Genomic DNA, 21,794 nt, shown 5'->3' with positions numbered 1-21,794 from the left:
GCACACTTTCAAACAGCCACATCCCAAAATTAGATGATTAACCAACGATATGGCATTTATCCACCTGTGGCTTTTGCACAGAACCCAGTGAAACAGGATATTTGCAGTTTCACGCAATGACACAGCGCTCCATATTCAGGTAATTACATCAAGTCACATGCTGATGCTGTCTTGCCTCTAGAGGAGTTTACTCATAGTTTGCGCAAAATTGACACTTGAGCTATAACGATAGAGCTGCCATTTTATGCTGACCCTTAGTGAAGTTGGATATTTGTGGTTCCACATGGCAACACAGAAACATGTAATCAGTATGTGGCAACATCAAATCTCTAGCCACTTAATTTACGTGCATCTGAGCCCTTACAGTAGATATTCATTTTTTTTTCTACCTGTGCATTTTACAAAGGCTGGATATGGCCCTAATTGTGTGCACTTCTTCCTCCTCCCTTTTGAACATATAAACTGTGACTAATGATGATTGTATAAGGGTTTTCTTTCTTCTTTTAAATTTTCTTTTTCTTTTCTGCTTTTCATGTTTATATGTTCAACAAACAAACACAGTGATGCAGAAAGAATCCTGCAATCAGATGATTAGAGGTATGACGTTCCGCCTACTTTAACTTTTACACAGCTCACTCAAAATTGGCACATTGGAGCCAAAACACTATCTGACATTTAGGCCGGATATTGATTGTTAAACTTCACACAAGAGTCCCGACATTACAGAATGTACCCTTTAGGGGTGTGAATTGCCGAGTACCTGGCGATTCGAGCCGTATCGCGATTCATAGGTCACCATTCGATACAGATTAATCCCGATACAAATCTATAAATTGATTATTCCGATTTTTTCAAATTTATTTTTTACTCAAATTTAGAAAATACTAATCAGTAAACGTGTACATGTATACTGTAAGATTTGTATGAAAATGTATTTATTTATCTGAAACTTCATGCTTATAACTGTGAGCCACTGTATTTAACAAACAATCTGTTTCATGTTTGAACAGCATTGATATAAAATATTTAGGCTTAATGTTCCATTAATATAACATTCTTCCATGCTTAACGTGTGAACCCTAAGTAAGACGTTTTGTTGAATATTCCCTTCTTTTTTTTTTGTGCATCTCTGATACTAACTCCGGTTGACTCTCATACCACTGCCCCCCACCTTTTGTGTTGGTGCCGTTTTTACAGAACAGCAACATGTGAAAAAAGTCAGTTAAATCCCAGGTAAAAGTCAGATAAATTCCAGCTACAAAAGGGTGAAAATTGTTTCTGATACCAACTCCGGAGGCGGAAAATTGCTGCGTCGACTTCATCCATGTAATTCCAAAAGCAACACTGAAGGAAATGCTGGGAAAATCTTGGCTTCGTTAATATAGTAAACGTAGTACATTTTAAGGCAGTGTAAGAGGAGTTTTTGTTTTCTTATTATTTTAGAATTAGCATTTATTTGTACAGTGTTCCCTCACTATAACGCGGTTCACTTTTCATGGCCTCGCTGTATCGCAAATATTTTTAGTGCAATTTTGCATGCTTTTTTTAAACAGTAATGTACCTATTTTAAAAAATTATCAAGGTTTGAACATTGAGAACGTTTAAACAAGAGAGAAATGCGAGACAATGTAAATGCCTCGATGAGTAAAGTGTAGTGTAGTGAGGGCTTTTAAAGCCTTAAAACGTTTATAATAAATGTAAAACATAAAGCTACCTACTTCACGGATTTCATCTAATGCGGGTATTTTTTGGAATCTAACCCCAGTTGAAAACGAGGGAACACTACATGTAAATTTGGCGCAACACTATTATAGTTTTGAATAACTGTTGTGATAATTCCGTGTCGCAAAACTTGTCTCTTCTCTCGAACAATTGTCAATATCTTGGGAGGGCAAATTACTGACCCCTGCAGGGTTAGTCGAACATCAACTGATGAGTTAGGACTGGTCAGGTCTGGCGTTTTTCCATTTTTAAATATTAACAGCAGAACACATTGCCTCATATTCAACAGTATCCGTCACTGTGTAATATTAGCCTCTAGGAGAGATAGGAGGAAGGGATCTTCCACTATCTGCCATCATTGTTTGGCCTTGGCGGAGGTCTGCAGGCTACTATTTGTTTCTCTGGTTTTTGGTTATAGGGTCAAGGCCAAATTGGGTGCCCGAGCTTTGTCGGTGCGTAACAATACGCTAAAGACAATAAGTCTCTTGTCTTTTTCATGTGTTATCAATAGAAATGTGATATCTGGATTTGTTTGGCATTCATTTGTTTTATTGTGTTCGTGCAATCGGCTAAATTAATGTCATTAGGCCACTAAGTCATGGACATCGCTTATGGGCAACATCTTCACCACAGTGGTTGATTTATTGAGCTAAAATATCCATGACTGACAGTTGTCGCTGATCATTTATGCTAGAGTGAAGTGGATTTTTCTTTTCGCTGGGCTGTTTGGTTGAAGAGAAGCTAACGTATACCATAGTGGTACTGAGTTGACCGACAGGTGATCTGTCCAGGGTGTAGTAAGGACACTACAGAAAATGGATGGATAATAGATGATTGCATTCATCAATGGTGTCGCTTACGTTTTTCTTTCTAATACTTTAACAGATATTGCATCCTGTATACCTCACAGTCTTACATCCATCTGAATTCCCACCCACATTTCTTAGAAATACCTGAATTCAAATGTTGTAATCTTCCTGAAAGCATCTCCCCGAGTTTGCCAAATAGCATGTCGGCACGACGGAACATTCGCTGACCTCTGTCATCTTCCCGCTGGTCTGTGGTCGCCAAGCACAGGCCCTCAAAGGACCTCGTCTGCCTCTGTTCCTGGGCTGTTGAAATTCTATCAGCTGTCAACGCCTCCCTGTGCGTCCTGCCCTGCAGCTCTCTTGGCTGTCGAGTTTAGAAAAGGTTGCGGTGGGGGGGGGGGGGGGGGATTGGGAGGAGGGAGGGTTGTGGTGAAGGGAGATTGGGAGGAAGGAGGGGGCATACAAGGGGTTGCACGAAGAGGCACCTGCTGCCGGTGGCTGGCAGTTGGCTCGCGCCAGCTGCTTTTGCTACACACATGAAAAGCCTGCTGATAGATAATTGACAGCACAGAGTTCCTGACCTAGCTATTACGTGGTTTTAGAGCGCTTCTTTTCAACGCCGCATGGAGGGCCATTATGGAAATCTACTAGTCAACCAGCATGTTTCACTGAAGGACTGGATGATAAAAATAGATGCAATGAGGGAACACTTGATGATTTCTGTATGGCTCAGTTCATTGTTTGTTTTTTGTTTGTTTTAAATACAATCAACTTAAAACAAAATGTTTCTCAAGGACCACATTCGTAAAAAAAAAACTAAAACATTTACTTAATTGCCGTAGCACTCGCATGTAAATGTAAGCAGCCTACAGATGGGCATTTGACTACATTTGCTGTGATGGGACAGTCTCTCTGGCAGCACAGCTTACTAGAGGTTGGCATGTCTAACTCAAAGCACAGCGGCTCTGGGTTGGAGTCTCAGACCCTCCGGTGTTGAGTTTGCATTTTCCATATGCTTATGTGGGTTTTCTCTAGGTATTCTGGCTTTCTCTCACATTCCAAAAACCTACATGTCAGATTGTATATAGATTCTAAAGTGCCCATAGTTGTGAGTGGTCGTTTGTCTATGACTACCTTCTGATTGACTGGCTACCCGTTCAAGGTGTACCCCGCCTCTCGTCCAGTCAGCAAGAAGTGGGATCGTATTGAGCAAAATATTCGTGCCTGCAAGAGTTGTCCCATTTAGCTGTTTTTGTTTTTTGCGACATAAATAACAGTGCCTTTGCTGGTTGCCTCAACTGCTTCAAGACGCCATTAATCAACAACCGATTCCACAAAATCAACAGAGCAATTGAAACAGACTGTAAACATGAATTAAAGAGTAATATGTGCTTGCTTGTTAAGCAATGAAGTGGCTAAGAGCATTTTTTATTGACAACTGTTGACTGCCACGCTAACAATGGTAAAGACTAACCCAAATAGTCAACCATATGAATTAGCATAAACCAAGAAAAAAAATCCCTTTTACTGCTAATGAATGAGTCAAGAAAAGGGAAGTACGTGTTATTAACTGTGCCTCACAGTCAGGAAATCCAGGTTTGAACCTCCATTGGAACATTTCTTAGTGGGGTTTACATGGTCTCTTCGAGCTTGTGTGCAATTTCTTCAGATAATCTGACTTCCTCTCACATCCCTAAAACCAATTCTTGGGTTCACTAATATTCTAAATTGCCCATAACTGTGAATCTGACTGAATGGTCTTTAGTCTATGTGTGCTCTACGATTGAACGGTGACAAGTTAAATACAGGAAGTATGCCTCTCTCGCACTGAATCAGATGGATTAGACTTCAGCTACTTCAAATCTAATGAAGAAATGGATGGATGGATGGATGGAAAAGCCTGAAGCACACTTTTGTGAATCTAATATTTGTTTCGTGTTCCCTGTTTTTACAGACTCATGATGTGATGCCAAAGCTCTTCGAGCACTGGTTCATTGAACCAACGTGGATCCACTGAACTTCAGAAGGTTCCATCACCCGTCAGAGCTCCGACATGGATTTTTTTGACGACCCCAACCTCTTTGTTGGCGGTCTGGAAGGGGTGGACGTTGACGGCTTCCCGTCAGCACCGTCGTTTGTGGATGAGCTCAATCTCAGCACAGACTTTGAGCCCATCCAAATTGAGCCTCTCGCTGCGGGGAAAAACCAAGACATGATACTGCCGGCGTCTTCCACATCCACCCAGCAAGCCGTGCCCTCGTACAGTCAACAGATGGAGCACTATATTGGAATAAAAGCGCAGAATCCTGTTGGGCAGCCGTTTTGCAGTCCTGGGGGTACAGGTGGTGTGGCGACAGAGCAACAGGGCCAGTACCACAATGGCCCTGTGAGTCAAGTACCTCAATCCAATGGCTTGTACTTTAACAGTAGTAGCCCAATGTGGGGGAATCAGGACCAGAATGGTAACATGTACCATCCCTTGTCTCAGCAGCAACAACTGTACAACCAGCAAATACATGTTGGACAGCAACAAACGCATCATCCACAGCAGCACAGAATGCGTCAGCAGCAACACCGGCAAAATCACCCGCAACAGCTGTTCAACCAGAGCCAGCATCAACAAATGAACATGCAGGCTATGCCTTTGGAGCAACCGCACCATCACGGGTTCCCCTTTCATCAGGGCAGCCAGCCTCGGAGCCAGCAGCAGATTCACCAGAGTCCACAGCAGCGCCAACACCAGCTAACTGCGGTGGGAACAAGGTTTCATTCAACGATTGTGCCAAGTCAAAATGACCCTCTGCCGGGTTCTTGCTTGCAGCGGCAACAGAAGCGCAGTTTCTCTTGCAGATTACAAATGGCTGAAAATAACCCACCCATGGATTCGTCATCTTTGGTTCACTCACTGCCCACTTACTCTGTGAGTACCGCCACCACTTACCAACCAGCTCAGTACCCTTCCTACCCCGGAGAGCCAGAAATGGGCTGTCTGAGTCGCCCGTCTTTGTCCTCGGTGTCGGCTCGGCCCGCCGCCACCGCCACTCCCCTCGCAGCAGCTCTGCCCGAGCTCCCAGGGGCAGCATGTCAGTTTCCATCCGCGTCAGTTATGGGTCAGCAGCATGCTCAGACCTCAGTTAACCAGGCAGAGGAATGTCAATTTCAGTCTTTACGTTGTCGCGGAGAAACGCAGGCGAACAACAAGTTGCCTGAGATATTTGGGGAATCAATGAGCTGTTACCCGAGCGTGGCACACCAGTTGCCCTCTGAGCAGCCTCAGCGCTGCGGGGCAGTCAACGTGAACGGATACCCATCCCTAGGGGACAATCTCTTGGCATCGGAGGCTCAGGATGGAGATTTGGCAGAGTTGGAGCCCCCCGACCTCTTGCCTGACTTTCTACCCCAGCTGGAGGCCGCACTCAGCCAACCAGATCAATCTAACGGTTCCTGGGCAGATTCCAACCAGACGTGGGGGCATGAGCACAGGACACAAACACCTGTTGGTCAAAAGGAAGAAGAGGTAATACATTTTATTATTATTATTATTTTACCTAGGCGTATGTTTGGAAAGATATGTAAGGATAGCATAGTTGATTGTGGTTAGCTGGCGGAATTCTCTCTGGTTACTTTCCCTGCCCAAAAACATGTTTTTTTGTTGACTTCAAATTGCTTGTTAATACAAACGCAAGCACAAATTGTTGATTTGACTCTATGTATCAGCCCCATGATTGGCAGGTGATTTAGTCCAGAGTGTAGCCTGCTGGGGCAAGACCCCAGGGATTGGCTTTATCTCTCCCCGACACTGAACAGGGCAAGCGGAATAGGAACAAGGTGGCTGGATTTGGATTGCCATCCATCCATCCATCCATCTTCCTTCTATGGCGGTTGTCCTTATTAGTGTTGCGGGTGATCTGCAGCCTATCCTATCTGACTTTGAGTGAGAGGTGGAAGGGCTGAACTATTAATCAAATCATTGATCAAATCACTTCAAACACAAAACACATATGCACCAATCAAAATGTACAAGTTTCATTACATTGCTTAAAGGGACATTCAGTGATCCCTAGCGCCATCTCGTGGTGAACTTATAATTCATTCATTTTTAAAACCGACTGTTTATGTCAATAGTATGAAAACAAATTTGTTTTATCGCACAAACTTTTTATTTTTAAATATAAAATTGTAGGTCTAGTAAAAACAAATTATATTATATTTCTCTAGTCTCCCCTTACTTGAGCTGCCATGTTTCACCGCCATCTTCCTGCTACGGATGCCCAAAAGACAACTTTGCGAATGTAGTTAGCCCGGGTGGTGCTTGCATTGAGTGTCGGACTCAATGGGTCGACCGCAGCTTACCTTCCACAGCTGGGGCCTGCAGGTGGTAGTCACTAACTCCTATGATTTGGGATCGTCGCTTGTCACTTTCTGCTTTGCTCTCGCGAGTTTTTGCTATTTTTTTTTTTTACTAGCTCCTCCTGCTAGCCACTCTTGTTAGCAACTCCAGCATATGGCTCCGACTAACTCCCGCTAGCTGCTCTTGTTAGCTGCCTCGGCTAATTCCGGCTCGCTCGGTCTTTCAGCGTCGCTCGCCGGGCTTCAGAACGGCTGGTAAGTCACTGTCGCTCGCCGAGATGCTCGTTTGCTCACGCATGACAAAAATTGGTGGTAGGGATGCAAAATTTGGTCTCTCTGAGCCACCGTAGTGTGCGTGCTCCTGCCTGCTTCTAATGCTATTCTTTGATCACTAGATGGTGCTAATGACTACACACTGGGTCTTTAATAAAACACACACAAATATCCTGTACGATATTACAATATTTGTCATAGTATGATATAAAAACATCAACTCTACACTAACAATGATGTTAATGTAACTACAGCAAAACTACAACTTTGTGGTAGCTTGTTGCTGTCATCTGCACATACTCATTCATGTTGCTTCTGGAGGAGCATGGATGTAAACAGTGTACAACAATGTACAGAAGACTACATTAGATATGACGTGTAAATGTAACAAACAACAATGGCAAAAGTGGCCCCATCTAAATGGCCTCTGAGAAGATAAATGTCATAATAGGGCATTTTCTCCACTTTGTTAACATTAAAAGAACATTTCTGTCCTTCCCGCTGTGTAATGGATGTCAATCTGACCAGTCTTGTAATGTTTAACTAGCTATGGCCAGATACAACGCACTTTGATGTCTAGTGGGGAATTGTCTTGTTTGGGCGGGAAGGTAAAAGAAAGCCTGCAAAAAATGATGATTAAGACGACCGTCCGTCCAAGCTTGTCTATCTTTTCTGTACACCAACAGCAGGTCAGGCCTGATTAGGCTAAGAGTGGAGTGTCTTCAGGACTTAGCTGTAAGCATACTTAGGGCTATATCAAGATGTGGGTCAGGGCAAGCCAGGAGCACACTGGAGTGGAGTGTGGGGGGAGGTTGCACGCTGTTGTGGTAGCTGCCGCGAGTGCACGCGCACGCATGAGTGAGGCAAGGCTGTCGGAGGAAGAAGAGGCCAGGGGAGTGAAAAAAAAAGTGTGGCTGAAGGAGAGTACTCCGGGGAGGGGGGAAGGGGAGATGAGGAGAGCAGTAGCTCATGGAAAAAGACGGACAGCTTAGGAAAGAAAGGGAGGGAATGAGACAGCAAGGAAGAGCATGAGTGGGAGAAAATAAGTGTGGGGTAGGTGGGGGAGAGATGCTGGGTGATTGCCTGAGCTGGCTGTAACAGGCTTCAGGCAGATCCCAGATCTTCACATGGCGAGTTACCTAGCAGCATCCTCAGAGACTCTGGGCAGTGACACATGTCCAAAGGCAAAACCGGCCAAAGTTTGAACACGCTCACGTGAATTTTGACACAGCAGTGTGGTCTTTTTACTATACAACAAAAATGCCCTTACGAAAACGTACAGAAATCTTTGGCCTTATATGAGACACCTGCACGTTTTCCCCCAAGAGCGCAGGCTTCGTGCATTTAACAGCAAACCGCGCACAATGAACAGTTTTGGGCAGCACTGTAAAAATATGAATTACTATATAGTAATTAAGGCTTTACTACTGCGTTAGGCATCCAAGTTGGTGATATTCTACGATGCATTGCAATTTCATACAAATTCGGGTTACACTTCTGCTATCGGAAAGAACATCCAGTAACTCTGTGGAAGAGCAACATCAAGTGTCCTATAGGCTGCTTTGTCTGGTTCCAATCAGTTGATGAGTAAACTCAAACTGTAAAAAGTCCAAGCAAACTAAAATGTATCACAACCAACTATGTAGGATTACTTTCTCAATCTATTGCTCAGTGGTGGGCACATAGTTTGTTTTGGACCTATTTAAGACCTTCAACTGGTGGATTTGGTACACAGAATTTCGTTTACTGTGTTCGTGCCTGAACGAATGGAATTCCCTTAAGTGGAAAACGAAAAGCTCCCTAATAACACAGGCCTTGTTCACACTTTGCATGACCATGTCTTCACATGACCACATGTTGCAGGACGTCTGCCCCGCTTCTATTTGTAAACAAACACAATAGGGGGCACAATAGGCTAAGCTTGACCACAAAATGCCGTATAGAGTCACTCTAATGCACTTAAATGTAGCAGAACAAACACAATTTGAAAGTATGCAGCTGTGACTACATTATGTTGTATTCATTAAAGTAGGATACATAGTCGATTAGAAGACGATATGGCAAAAACACACCATTAGCAATTTGTTGACTTCAAATTCAATGTCATTGCGGTGTAGTATAGTTGACAAGGCTGTTAAACTCCAACCAAACGTATCATTGGATTTGGACATGAAAGTGGCTCATTATCTTCCCCCAGCCTAGCTTGTTGCAGAGAGCCGAAGTAGGGTTGGGGGACGCGTTTATAATATAAATTAGCCCAGATTAGGCAGAAAACCCATTTACCTGGTTGATTAATTTCACATTTGATGGGTGGGCAGGCACTCCAGAGTCCAGAGACATAAGCAATTTTTTTGTGACATGTCCTCTTTAAGGTAATGTTTGCATTGACACTGCTAAAAGAATGTGACCCTAGACCAGATATGAATCCAGTGAGGTCAACGCAAGGCTCCAGTGGTGTAACAACTCCATATTTTTCCCCCCGTTTTGGCTACTGTTTGTTGAGCCAGGATGTATCTAGGAGTCGATCACAATCTGTGGTCTTTGCATGTTCAAGTGCGACTTCTTTTCAAGCACAACTGGCCGACGCCGGCACCTTTGTCCTTTTATCGAGACCCTTTTCACTGGACCTTTTGTCCGGCCCCCGTGTCGACGCTCGGCGGCTGACTGTGCTAAACATGTGCACTGATTTGTGAAGAGCCTGCTGATGGTGGCGTGTTTGCTGAGCAGGCGAGACATGGGGGGGTTAGCTGCCCATTCTCCACTCCCCCGCAGTGAATCCGCCTAATTAGGATCACCAAATGCTGCAACAGTCAGCTCGCAGGTGTGTCGAGCCCCTTGATTTCAGGACTGAGTCATTGTCCTGGTTTTGGGTGCCTGTACTCAGAGAGGACCAGTAAAAAAAAAAATAATCATGTCTTTGCCTCACTTGGACAATGAACAGATGTGTACATTTCTTTCAACCTGCAACCTGAGTGTTTTCCATTGAGATGAGATCTATTTGAAATCATATGATCCGGAGTCCAACCCCATCCCTGGCTAACTGGGTGCCACCACTTGGCCTCCCCCACCTCGCCTTGCCTGTGGGTGACTGAGGCCAAGCTTGTGCGCTCCTGTCTGTGTCACGCTAGCTTCGCCGCCTGCTGACCTCACAGAGGTTTATATAACTCATAGGCAACGAACGATCGGAGCGGACGAGCTTGGGTGGGGGGGCCGCGATCGGCCCTGAAAGACGACACCCAGCGCCGGCTTTATATGACACGACGTGCAGATTTTACACCCAGCTGCCGTACAGCCTTATGGAAACCTGCTGCTTCTGTAAGAACCCCCACCTCTCTACCTCACTCGCTAAACCTTCCCCTCCCTCGCCGTGTCAAGTTGTCTGCCTGTTTGCACTCGGCCCATCAGCTCCTCTGCTTGGAGGCCCGACAGATAAGAAAGGGCGGGTGGCGGGGGGGAGGGGGATAAGCGAGGGTCAGCAGTAAACAGGATGTTAGGCAGTTGAGGCGGAAGAGGCGGGACTATTGAGGGCAAGAAGGGGGAGGAGGGAAGCTGTACTTGACAGAGTGTGTGGCACATGTGGGAAGCCTCAACTACTGCACCGTAGGTATGAATTTGTTTTCTCCTTTCATCTCATTTGTACTTTTGCTGTTGTGTTCTGTTAAGGCCAGTGTTTATATTGAGCTGAAGTTGACCTAGCCCGGCACAAATATGGAGTACTGTGTGTGTAGTTGGAATGCAAGCATCGTGACGCGAGGCAACGTCCCTGAACTTGGTTTGACCTGCCATTTGGCGGAGAGAGAATACCACAGTCTCTCTCTCTCTGGACATTTAATCATGAGTTTGAGCAAAAACCCTTGGACATGATGCAAAGTTTTAGCTTAGGACAAGGTGGCTTCTGACAGTGACTAGATGCCCTCTGTTTTTGTGTTTACAGCATCTTTCTATCAGAGACTATGTCACACATGACTCATAGGTCATATATATATATATATATATATATATATATATAAATGCATGCCCTTCAATCAGAGATATGTTGCGCTGGTTAGGGGGTACGTCACTGAAAAAAGGTTGACAACCACTGGAAACCACCACAAGCACTGGAATAGTCTACATTAAAACAATACGTTTTCAACAACAGTCCAATCTTACTAACAGGATTACACAAACCACAGGTTTAAGTACCTCCAGCTGATTTATTTTTTGATTGTCTATTTCCATTCACATCCTTGTGACCTATATCAAATATCGCTGTGTTTACGCAACACCTGAAAATGACCCATATGCGCAGACTTCCAGACCCGAAGCGTGTCAACATTGTGCAGCAACACGGATGTAGAGAATGAATGAATAATTAGAGTAATTTCTAGACTACAAGGCGCACCTGTCTATAAGCCGCGCTACCTAAATTTAAGGAATACTCGAGTTTGTTACACATATAAGCCGCACCCCACTGTAAACCGCAGGTGTTTTAATGTTACAGCATCGGGTTCCCGCTACTTTCTTTTCCATAATGAGGGCGCAAATTGTCTCACTCGTTCGGTCCTACTGTATTTGTCCTACTGTATTTGGGCTCACTTGGTTTGTTTTGCTCTGCCTGACGCGATTGCGCTTCCTTTATAGTGCGCCCTCTTGTGATCTGATGGATAAGCCGCACCTTTGTATTAGCCGCAGGGTCAAATGCAAGTGAAAAAAAGTAGCGGCTTATAGTCCAGAAATTACTGTAATGCAAATATTAATAACTGCAATGAAGTTTGGTTGGCCTGGACTAATCAAATCTTTTGGCCAGAATTTAATCCTAGACTTTTCACAAACGTGTACATTATCTGTGAACATTACTCTAATTTAATGATTATGATTAGAACCATTTAATTGCCTAAAATTGTGGCTCCCACGGTAGTTAGCGGGCTTTACTGACCGTGAAACAGGCCTGCATTTAGAGTGATAAAGTTTAATAAACGATCTAGAATGGGTCCCACTGTTGTGTGTAATTTGCAGAGTTTATGGACATTGCCAGTTTTGCTACCAGTCCCCTTAAATGACAGACCTTCAATCTTTCTGACTGAAGACCTTTCCAGAGCTCATGCTTTACGATGCAGGGGACAGTTGCCCTAATTAGTGTCTTTACTACCTATTCAAGTAATGTCACAGATGGGTTTTTTCTCCAAGATGTTTGAGAAAACACAAACTGTTTACTCTCAAGTAAAATTAACCTGAGCAATGCCTCAAGGCTGGATTAACACTACGTTTCCCCGCTACTGTATATCACTGTTCGATGTTTGCACCCTTGCTATGTTGACTTAAAAAAAATATTATTATTACAAGCAATCTTTTTGACTGTATACTTCCTCTTAATGCATTTGCATGTGGGAAAGGAGAGCCACAGTCACGGACTAATGCCGAATGTATCCTCATTGAAAACGAGTTGGAAGAGCACAGTTGTGAGACGTCTGAAACTAAATTCTGACCCAAACTAAGCTATCTTCTAATCTAGGCCAGGCCAATGAAACAATATGTAACATATTTGTAGTAGTTGTTGATGCTTGTAGAGTTACTTATGTATGTGCAATTTTAGAGTGTTGCGGTCTGTGTCTGGGGGGTTGTTTCATGTGTTGCGTACATCCGTATTCAACATAAACACGGTCATCTCGGACATATTTCCTTTGTACATAAAAATAGACGGTCAAAAATGTCGTATTATCGTTTTTATTATTGTTTGCATAGACTTGGTATGGAAATCCATCCACATTTTATGCTTAGGCAGTACATACTGTACCTCAATAGTAGATAAATGTGACAAAAACATGCACACCAGTTCATGTAATTGAACTTTAATTTCTTTGTTGTAAAGTTATTCTCCTTACCAGACTCCTATGTTTCTCTGTGACATCAGAAATTCTGATCACAGGGGCCCTTTTCACTCTCTACCTTGCTTCTCAAAGTACTCCCCTCGTGTTCAACTTGGCCATGATGACCCTGTGAGCAGTATCAACCTTTTCAACCGAAGCACTGCACACTGAGCATACACGGCTAGTTTTGCGGGAGATCAAGTCGCAGAGTTGCATACTTTCTAAAATACTTCACGTATAGACTGTAAAACAGGCGTGAAACTGAACAGCATTAATGCTATTGAAAATGGAAGGATGGGCGTATGTATCTTCCAACTGCTCTCCATGGCTGGTGGGTAGTCAGGCATTATGTAAATTTGCTGCACAGAGAGGTTTATTGTGGTTGGCACAAGCAGCATCTGCACAAACTGGCACTGTACAAGTCCAGTTTTGGCACGTGGCCACAGGCCCAGTGTTCAAACTTAACCCGTTTAATGTGACATTACAGAACGCATGCACTGCAAGCTTGCACTCTGCTGCTTCGTCCATGCCGTGATTCCTTCTGGGCGGCAACAGCAGAGTAGGCCAGATAGCAGAGGGGGTCCAGTGTAGTGATAATGCACCGATGGGCTTTCAGCAGCTTCTCCAGAGGGGGGCCATGGTAAGCCTCAGCTGTTATACCATACCCTGTGACTTGAGGGGGAAAGGATCATTAATGGGCTTTTGTGTTTAATTAGCCGAGGAAGGCATGCTGCGCGTCTTGTTGACTTAAATTTATATTCCAAATTTCAAGTATTAAAATCTCTAGAAACTGTCCTGTCACTCCTGTGCTTGACTGACGACCAATGCAAGGTGTACCCAGCCTCTCGCCAGAAGTTGGCTGGAAGGTTGCTACTAGTCACCCTACTGAAGATGAGCGTTGTAGAAAGTGGATGGCTGGCTGGCTGGTTGGCTGGCTGGATGACTGTATCTCTGTAAACTGCCCTGTGATTGACTGGTGACTTTCCTGGGTGTACCTGAAGTCAGCAGGGATAGGCTACAATTGCTCGTGGTCCCAATGAAGCAGGGCAATTAAGAAAGGAAGGGTATTACTATGAATGGACATATTTGTAAAGATATCAAATCGAAGTTGCTTGAGGTACCAGCAGTCATGAATTTCACAATTCTATACCAATCATTGTGTTGAAATTGATAAGGTTGTGAACACTTCCTAGAAGTCAAAACTGAAAACCTTACATTTGCAAGTCATTTTTTTGCCACAGCTGTGCACCCCTGCGGATGCTGAATCTTGAGCTAGAGGAAAACATACTCTAGATCCCCCCCCAAAAAACTGGGCAGTGGGGTGGTCATAGAATGACAACAATTAAAAATACCTGTAATCCGGGTTTGATACGTATCTTTATACGCTTTTTTAGACATGGTTCGGTTCAGTAAGGGAGGAAGTTGGAACTCTGGACAACCTAGAGGCTTCAGTTAACATGCATGTTCTTGGAGTGTGGGAGGAAGATGAACCACCTGTAGAAAACCCACACAAGAACAAGGAGAACATGCAAATTCCACACAGGAAGAGTCGAGCTGAAATTTGAATCCAAAGAGTAGACCTATGAGTCAGATGTGCTAACTGGAGTCTCAATTAAACAAAATAATACTTTCATACAGTTATTTAAAAGCACATTTTCAATAATACACAACACAATTAATTAGAACTATTTCTTTTTTTGAAGAAAGTGAAGCAGTTTACACAGTTTGATATGAATTATTAAGCAATAAAAACACCATTTGCATTTGTTACTGCTATAGCTCTATCAGAAGAGTCCGGGAGAGTGTGTCTAAATGGACCTTGAGCACAAAAACTTGCCAACCTCTGCTGGAGTCGCTCATTTTCAGTCCCTCTGTTCTTTTTGTAATGGAGATGCTCGCTGTGAAGGGGAGAAAGAAGGCAGGGAATGGAGTGTCAAGAGACTGTCACCTGTGGCTGTGCAGCCACCCACTCGCCTGCTCTTCCTCAGAGATCACACAGTCCCCTCCCCTTCCTGTACTGTTTCTCCCACCCCCTCTTCCCCCTCATCTGCGTTTAGAGTTAGCCGCGCCCCCTCTAGTACAGAGCACCCAGGCCTGTTTGCATGTTAACACTTGAGTTGCCGTGTAGCCTGGAGCCATGTGACTGCCAAAGCACTCTGTTGTTGTCACACATTGGCAATGGCGGCTGTCATTTTGTAAGGCCATCAATAAGCTTGTTTGTTGAATTTCATGTTTTGGATTTAGTTGTGTGTGTCTTTACCTTTTTAATAGAAAACATTTTATTACACTAAACATTAGCAGTATGTCTACTGTGTTTCCCTGTCCGTAGTTGTAAATTCACCTATTATGAGATTTTTTTTTGCCCACGCTAGTTGCCAAACAAAAACTTGCCTATTTGCTGTTTTTATGCTCTGATACGTTCTAAGATGCCACAACATGGCACCAAAGTTGTCCGCTTTAGAGCTTTGGCGCCTTCTAGTGGCATCATGGCGCCAAAGAAATAACGCCCAAGTTTTCCCCTTCGATGTAATCCCGCTAGAGTCTAACGTCCACAGAGAGTCTGTTCTCCTGAGATCCTCCGCAGCTATCTTGATGTTTAAAAACGGGCTCCCTTGATGACTTCCTTGTGCTTGGGAAGGAGGGGAGGGAGAGACATAGCTAGATTGAGTGGGAAGCGCAGGTTTGCTCCAGCATGGTTGTGATCAGGAACTACCTGATACTTTGGACTTCAACTGTTCTGCTTTTTTTTACCTTGGTAATATCTAGCTCTTCCAATGAAGGCTCTGGCATTAGGTCCGTGAGTTGTACTCGGACATTCATGACTCATCATTGGTGATGACTCTACCAAGCAAGTCTGGTCTCATCCGGCTCATCATCACTCACTCTGCTCATAGTTTGATGAACTGACTCAGATGATATCTAAATAAAAGCATGTGGAAAAAAGCTAAGTGTCTGCGGAGAGCTGAGGAAAAATGTATACTGTATAGTCCAGGCTACATTCAAGGGGTAAACTTATGGTTTGTTTTGACACACCTTTTATTTAAGTGGCAAATCTCGACTTAGAGATGAGCTTTGTATGTTTGGGAGGAGTTTAGTGTAGGCTAGGAGGCAGAAGAAGTTGCAATAGCATAATGTAAGATGAGTTTGACATTATGTGAAACTGTTTTGGTATCATAGCTTGTGGTATATTTAGGGTTTAAGCTATTAATATAAGAAATTACAGGCCTAAATGTGTTTAGAGGGGGCATCAGTTATTCACATTTTTCTGCTAGCAGGGCTTGGTCCCTATCCCCCAACAATTGTGGGGAATTGCTATATTATATGTGCTTTGCCACCTGTTGTACTCTCAATGTGTGTACTAGTTGGCAGCATGCTCGTATCCCTGCCGGGTGTAATCAGACGATACATTTGTGCTTGGACGAGACTTCGAGCCGAGCTTTCAGTGAGAACACCGCCCCAGTTTCAAAGTCCAAACTCCAAAGCATAGCCTGGCAGGACAATCTGATTCCCACGACTGCTCCTGCTGATGTTATCTACAGCTAATGCAGCACACACATATAGTATGGTGGCCATCCTCATAACTGTACCTCCTTTCACACTGACCGTAAAAGCTGCTAGCCTTTTTGCCTCATTGTGGAATGCAGAGTTGCTGTGTGAAAGTGTACACAGTCGGGGCAATGTCTGTCCCTGCTCCCTTGCAGACTTCTGTTACAAGAGGTTTGGAGAATATCATGATATCTCGCGTTGCTAGAGAAATAAGACACTGCGGTTAAAAAAAAAATAAGACAACATTCAAGTTAGTCACATAGACTTTTATTTACTTTTCGACATTCATCAAACACTAACATTTATTATTCAAACACTGCTGTTGTTTGAATGACTGTTTCGTTCATATTTACCAACCCCCGTATGTTTCACGTGGCTTGACTTCATGTCTTTCTGGAATTGCTATTCTAGCTGCATTCAAGCTGCCAATAATTGAGATTCAAATCCTCACTATATGCCGCGAGACTAGGCCGGGTGTCTCTCACTCTACTGTACTGTACCTGGCTGTGGGCCAGCTATGTGTCATTCCTGGTGCCATGTGCCAGCTGTTGCACATGTCCGCCTGCTTTAGGGGACAGTCGTGGAAAGGCCAGCGCCTCCTGACCGCCGGAAGAGCTTGCGCTTCTCTTAGATTCGTAGCCTGAAAATCCCAGGATTTTTTCAAACCTTTCCTTAAATAAATCATCACATCATTGGCCTGTAACCTACAAAAAAAAGGACAAAATGTGTTGAGGAAGTCATTCAGTATTGTGAGGGTTAAGTTTTGAAAGTTAATCTAATAACTGCTAGCACCATCTGCTGGCCTACTTCCTTTTCAAAAAGAGAGAGAGAGCAAGAGAGAGAGAGGGGGGAGCGAGCAAGGGAGAGAGAGCGAGAGAGAGAGAGAGAAAAAAACGAGCTTGGGTTTTAACGACATCTCTAATATTCATGCTGATGCATTTTGCTGCTTTGTGCTTTCATTTTCCTGCCGGAGCTCGCCGCGCTCAGGCCGCAGCCGACTGGGAAGCGGACAAACCCCCCCAAACCTTTTTGAAAGGAGTTTACCTACCTTATCCCAGGACGACGAGGAAAAGACGGACGGAGGAATCAATGACCCCACGGTAGGGAAACTCTGAGAGAGCGAGGGGGCAGCCAGCGCTTCTTGGACTGCCACACACCTCCTCTGCCTCTGCTCTCTCATCACCCCGTGAAGAGACAAACGTGGGTGAGGGAGGGAGAGGGAGAGAGGGGGTGAGAGAGCTCCCATGCACTCCTTTTGAGCCCTGCCCGCTGGGGGAGGAGGAGGAGACAAGCCAGTCCGGCGTTCACGCACCGCCTGAGGAAGAAGACGAGTGGATCGCCGCCGACACCGGAGGAGGAGGTGGTGGAGGAGGGGAGGCAGACCAGTGGGGAGGGGGAAGGGGAAGGGGGGGAATAGACACTCACCACTCAAGGAAGGAGCCTGTGGAAAAGTGTATTTATTCCGGAGAAGGAGCGTCGGCGAGAAAACCCGGCGAAAGGGCAACAAGGCTTTTGTTAGCCGGTCACAGAAAGAGAGAGAGAGCGAGGGAGGGAGGGAGGGAGTTTGTAGGGGGAGGTAAAGAGGAAGAAAAAAATGTCTACAGTGAAGAGGCCAAGAGGAAGGGTAAGTGAGCTCTGGTAGGGAGGTGGGAGGGAGGGAGGGAGGGGCTGGTGTGAGGGGAGGGGAGGAGCCGGCAGGAACTGAACAACCTACTCGACTCATGCTGCACTGCCGCCATCTTGAACTCATTGCTGCTTTTTTTTCTCTTCCCCTTCCTCACCCTCCCTTCCCTTTCCCTGCCATACTCACATGCTTTGCTTATATAGAGCCGATGATGATACATTTCTTTCTACCCGCCCTGCCCCCTAAACTGCTCTCCTAAATGCCTTCCTCTTTTAATTCATGCGTTTGTTTGGGCTAGTCGCTCACCAGCCCTATGTAGCCTCCAAATCGAAGCATGGCTCTTTCCCTTTTTATGTTTCCATGAAATAGTCCAAGCCGCAGTACCTGCAACCTGTAATTTCAATTTTCTATTTATAGATGTGTGTTACACAACAGCAACTTTCTTTCGTTTGCTGCATTTTACACGTATGCACACACACTAGCTTGTTTTTATATCCCACCCTCCTCGCCATTCACGCTGCGTGTGCTCTCATGTTCTTCCACTCCTAGGCATTACTTTCAGCCCTTCCCCCATTTAACCATTCAATGAGAACATTCCAGCATGATCCGGTAAAATTTCAACCTAATGGTCTCAGCGGCGTTGCGCACGTGACTGGTCATAATGCAGCCTTTGTGTTCGCTTGTTTTTGTTGGCTTGCCTCCAGCGCACGTAGGTACACATGTTGCTGGTAAAGTTGGAGCTGGGGGTAGTTTTCACAACAACCTAGTCAAACAGGACGGGCATTTTTCCAAGTTTCACGTACAGACCTGCAAAATCGACACAGGAAAAGGGGGTGTGTTCCTACATTGGTGTCATAACCGGAATGGCTATCTTTCACCGTCATAGTTACGTCATAATTACGGTATGTTTTGAATCGAACAATTCAAGGCCATAAATACAGCATAAACAATGCAGTCAAAAATAGTAAGCACACGTAGTCAAAATAGTGACCGTAGTTGGCCACTGGGACCAAAGGCCATAACTGTTTTCTTTTCATTGAAGTTCAAGAAATTGAGTGCCAGGTTTTCAGTTCTTCCAGACAGGACAAAAGTGGCCTCAATGAGAAAGCATCCTTTTTGCTCAGCGGAATATAGATCTGACTGTCATCCATAGCAGTGAAAAGAAAATCCCATGTTTTCATAAGATGGAACACAGGGACAGCAAGTACAATGTAAACAACAGTGGCTCCAAAATAGAACCCTGTGGAAGACCATATCAGTATATCTCTGAGGGGAGTTTGCGTGTTCTTTCTGTGATAGTGTGCGCTTTCTCCATGTACTCGGGCTTCTTCGCACATTCCAAAAACAGTTATGTCCATATAAGACCCTAATTTGCCCATAGGTGTGAATGTGAGTGTAAATAGTTGCCAATATTTGCCCTACCTTTGGGTGGTGACTGATCCAGGGTGTAAACTGCTTCTTATCCAACGTTAGCCAGGATAGGCTGTGGTTACTTGTTGGTTACAGCAGTGAGTATATACAGTAAAGAAAACGGATGTATTGATGTTTTTTGTTGATTTTCAGTCATAAAGGAAATTTGCATTTAGCTTTCAATTTGGAGGGTAATAATAACAGACCTCAGACATTTCAGCCCCCAATGTAGGCTGTACTGTAGATTGTCAATTTGTGGATCTGTCCTCCACGAGACTCAAGGCCCACGTCACGAGGCCTCACTGCAGTCACGTTTTGTATCATTTACATATGATCATGTATCAGCCTGGCCTGGATTATTTACGACCTCAAGGCCCAATAGAACACTGAGCTGGTGTTTACCTTTATTCCCACTGTGACTTTATTTCAGCAGACTTTTCACGTGGCACACACTTTCAAGGTTACTTTCCGGCTGATCTATATTAATTGGAGAAACATGGACTTTTCTCAAGCTGAAGGTCATCTAGGGGCCATTTAGACAAAGAATTTAAAACTTTGTCGGTGTTTGTTCATATGAATGAATGGTGGACTAGTCTACAGCTCTGTTTGTTGGTATGTCCAGCTCAAGATAATGAGTTTGATAACATTTCTCCACCAAATTGTACATTTACTGCACTGCTGCAGAGGCCAGCGGGGAGTGAATACTTAGAAACGTCAAATATTTAACCTACATATACCGATATTCGCTGATATTTCGGATTACTTTTGGGTAAAATCCTTGAAGCTCAGAGTTGTTCACCATGCCTGTTTCTTTACAAAGTGACATCATCAACACGGTCAAAGTGGAGTTAGTATCTTCACATGAAGCCTATGGGGGGAGGGGGGACTTATTGCATGTCTGTCTGCGTTTCAGTAGTGTTTTTATGAGCTGTTTTTCAGCTGCCGGAAACTGAAGTGTCATCTGCATGTGTTTCCAAAATGGAGACATCAACTTTGGCTAATTTCTCCTTCACTGTTTCTTTATTTAAAGCCTCGAAAGAACACCAATGGTCCCGCGAGTCACGTCCGGGTCCTCAGTCCCGTGATGAAGAGCAGCTCGTCGTCGTCCTCCTCCTCTTCGTCATCGTCGTCGTCATCATCATCGTCATCCTCGTCCTCGTCTAGCTCTCCCTCGGAGAAGAGGACGCCGCGACGGACGCACCTACAGCCAGACGGGGTACCCCTGGACAAGCAGGCAAAAGCCAATCGGATCATATCGGAGGCCATAGCTAAAGCCCGCCAGCGTGGCGAGAAGAACATCCCGAGGATCATGAGCCCCGGAAGCTTCCCTAGCTCGTCATCACAGCACAAGAGCCATGAGGAGCATAAAGGAAATGGCAAAGCACGGTCCAAATTTAAAGCTTCCAGGAAGGCCTGCATCGTCCCTTCCTCCGCATCCAAGCAGAAGCCCAAGATCGGGTATGTGCTTCTTATCGTTTATTCCTCCTCTATATCACATGACATAGACACAGATGCAGTAGTCACAATCCATTCCATCTCTTAAAAGAGTGATTTTCAAGATGCTAGCAAGATTAGAATGTAGCCTCACTTCACTACTAACTACCCCACATTCACGTCACTGCCCAAAGCTATACCGCTCACGAATGTGCTCGCAACATGAAGCTAAGTTGGTAGCATGACTTATATGCTAAACGCAGTTTCATGTTTGATTTCTTTTAAACAACAGACAGTCGTTTGAAAACACAAGAAAGGTGATCAACTTATCTGACAACCCGTGAGAAAGACAACTTTGGCAGATTTTTTTCAGGCCCAGCATTGCAGATTTGACCAGAAAGCCGTCCAATTCCTGGGGTGTCAATTGTCAAACTCGTGGGCCACATAATTATAGTTTTCCTCAGAAGGTTGTTAAAATTGTGAATAATGCATTTATAATGCAGAAATACATTTAGAAGGATGCTTTGGGCTCTGTATGAAATTGTGTGGAATCTGTGTGAAAAAGTCTAAAGTGGTTCTGTAAAAATGTGTCCACCAAAATGCTGCCTCACTGTGTACACAGCGTAGGCCTACTGTATTGCACGTCAACAGTGTCTCTGCCATCCCGGCGGCCACGTTTACACGTCAACTCCTGATACACCACTTATTGCTACTTTTCTGCCGGATTATTGTTGAGACAATATCCAATGACTGTGTTTCCCCTTGATTTATATACGG

The 21,794-nt window shown here is 44.5% G+C and overlaps 1 protein-coding gene and 1 long non-coding RNA gene across 9 annotated transcripts in view; one reads left to right on the top strand and one right to left on the bottom strand.

The window, feature by feature from the left end:
- chd9 (chromodomain helicase DNA binding protein 9) overlaps positions 1–21,794 on the top strand; it is a 58,159-nt gene that overhangs the window by 1,341 nt on the left and 35,024 nt on the right. For 5 of the 8 annotated variants that reach the window (XM_086072353.1, XM_086072352.1, XM_086072350.1 and 2 more), the window contains exons 2-3: positions 4,486–6,048; positions 20,614–21,041. In XM_086072353.1, coding sequence (XP_085928479.1) covers positions 4,585–6,048; positions 20,614–21,041 — 1,892 coding nt within the window. In that variant the 5' untranslated portion in view covers positions 4,486–4,584. Of the gene's footprint in view, positions 1–4,485; positions 6,049–10,668; positions 10,759–17,417; positions 18,174–20,613; positions 21,042–21,794 lie in introns of those variants that run through there. The other 3 variants (XM_086072354.1, XM_086072356.1, XM_086072355.1) reach the window with 3 other exon arrangements.
- LOC147176859 (uncharacterized) lies at positions 16,801–18,190 on the bottom strand. Its single transcript, XR_015094461.1, has 2 exons — positions 17,598–18,190; positions 16,801–17,253 (listed from the first exon to the last, which is right to left on the bottom strand). It is a non-coding gene; the product is annotated as an uncharacterized LOC147176859 (long non-coding RNA).

Source organism: Leptonotus elevatus, chromosome 3 (assembly GCF_054856555.1).
Source record: "Leptonotus elevatus isolate MCC_2025b chromosome 3, RoL_Lele_1.0, whole genome shotgun sequence".
Taxonomy (NCBI): Eukaryota; Metazoa; Chordata; class Actinopteri; order Syngnathiformes; family Syngnathidae; genus Leptonotus; species Leptonotus elevatus.
The sequence above is the reverse complement of the archived record's forward strand: the minus strand, read 5'-3'. Positions and strand labels throughout refer to the sequence as shown.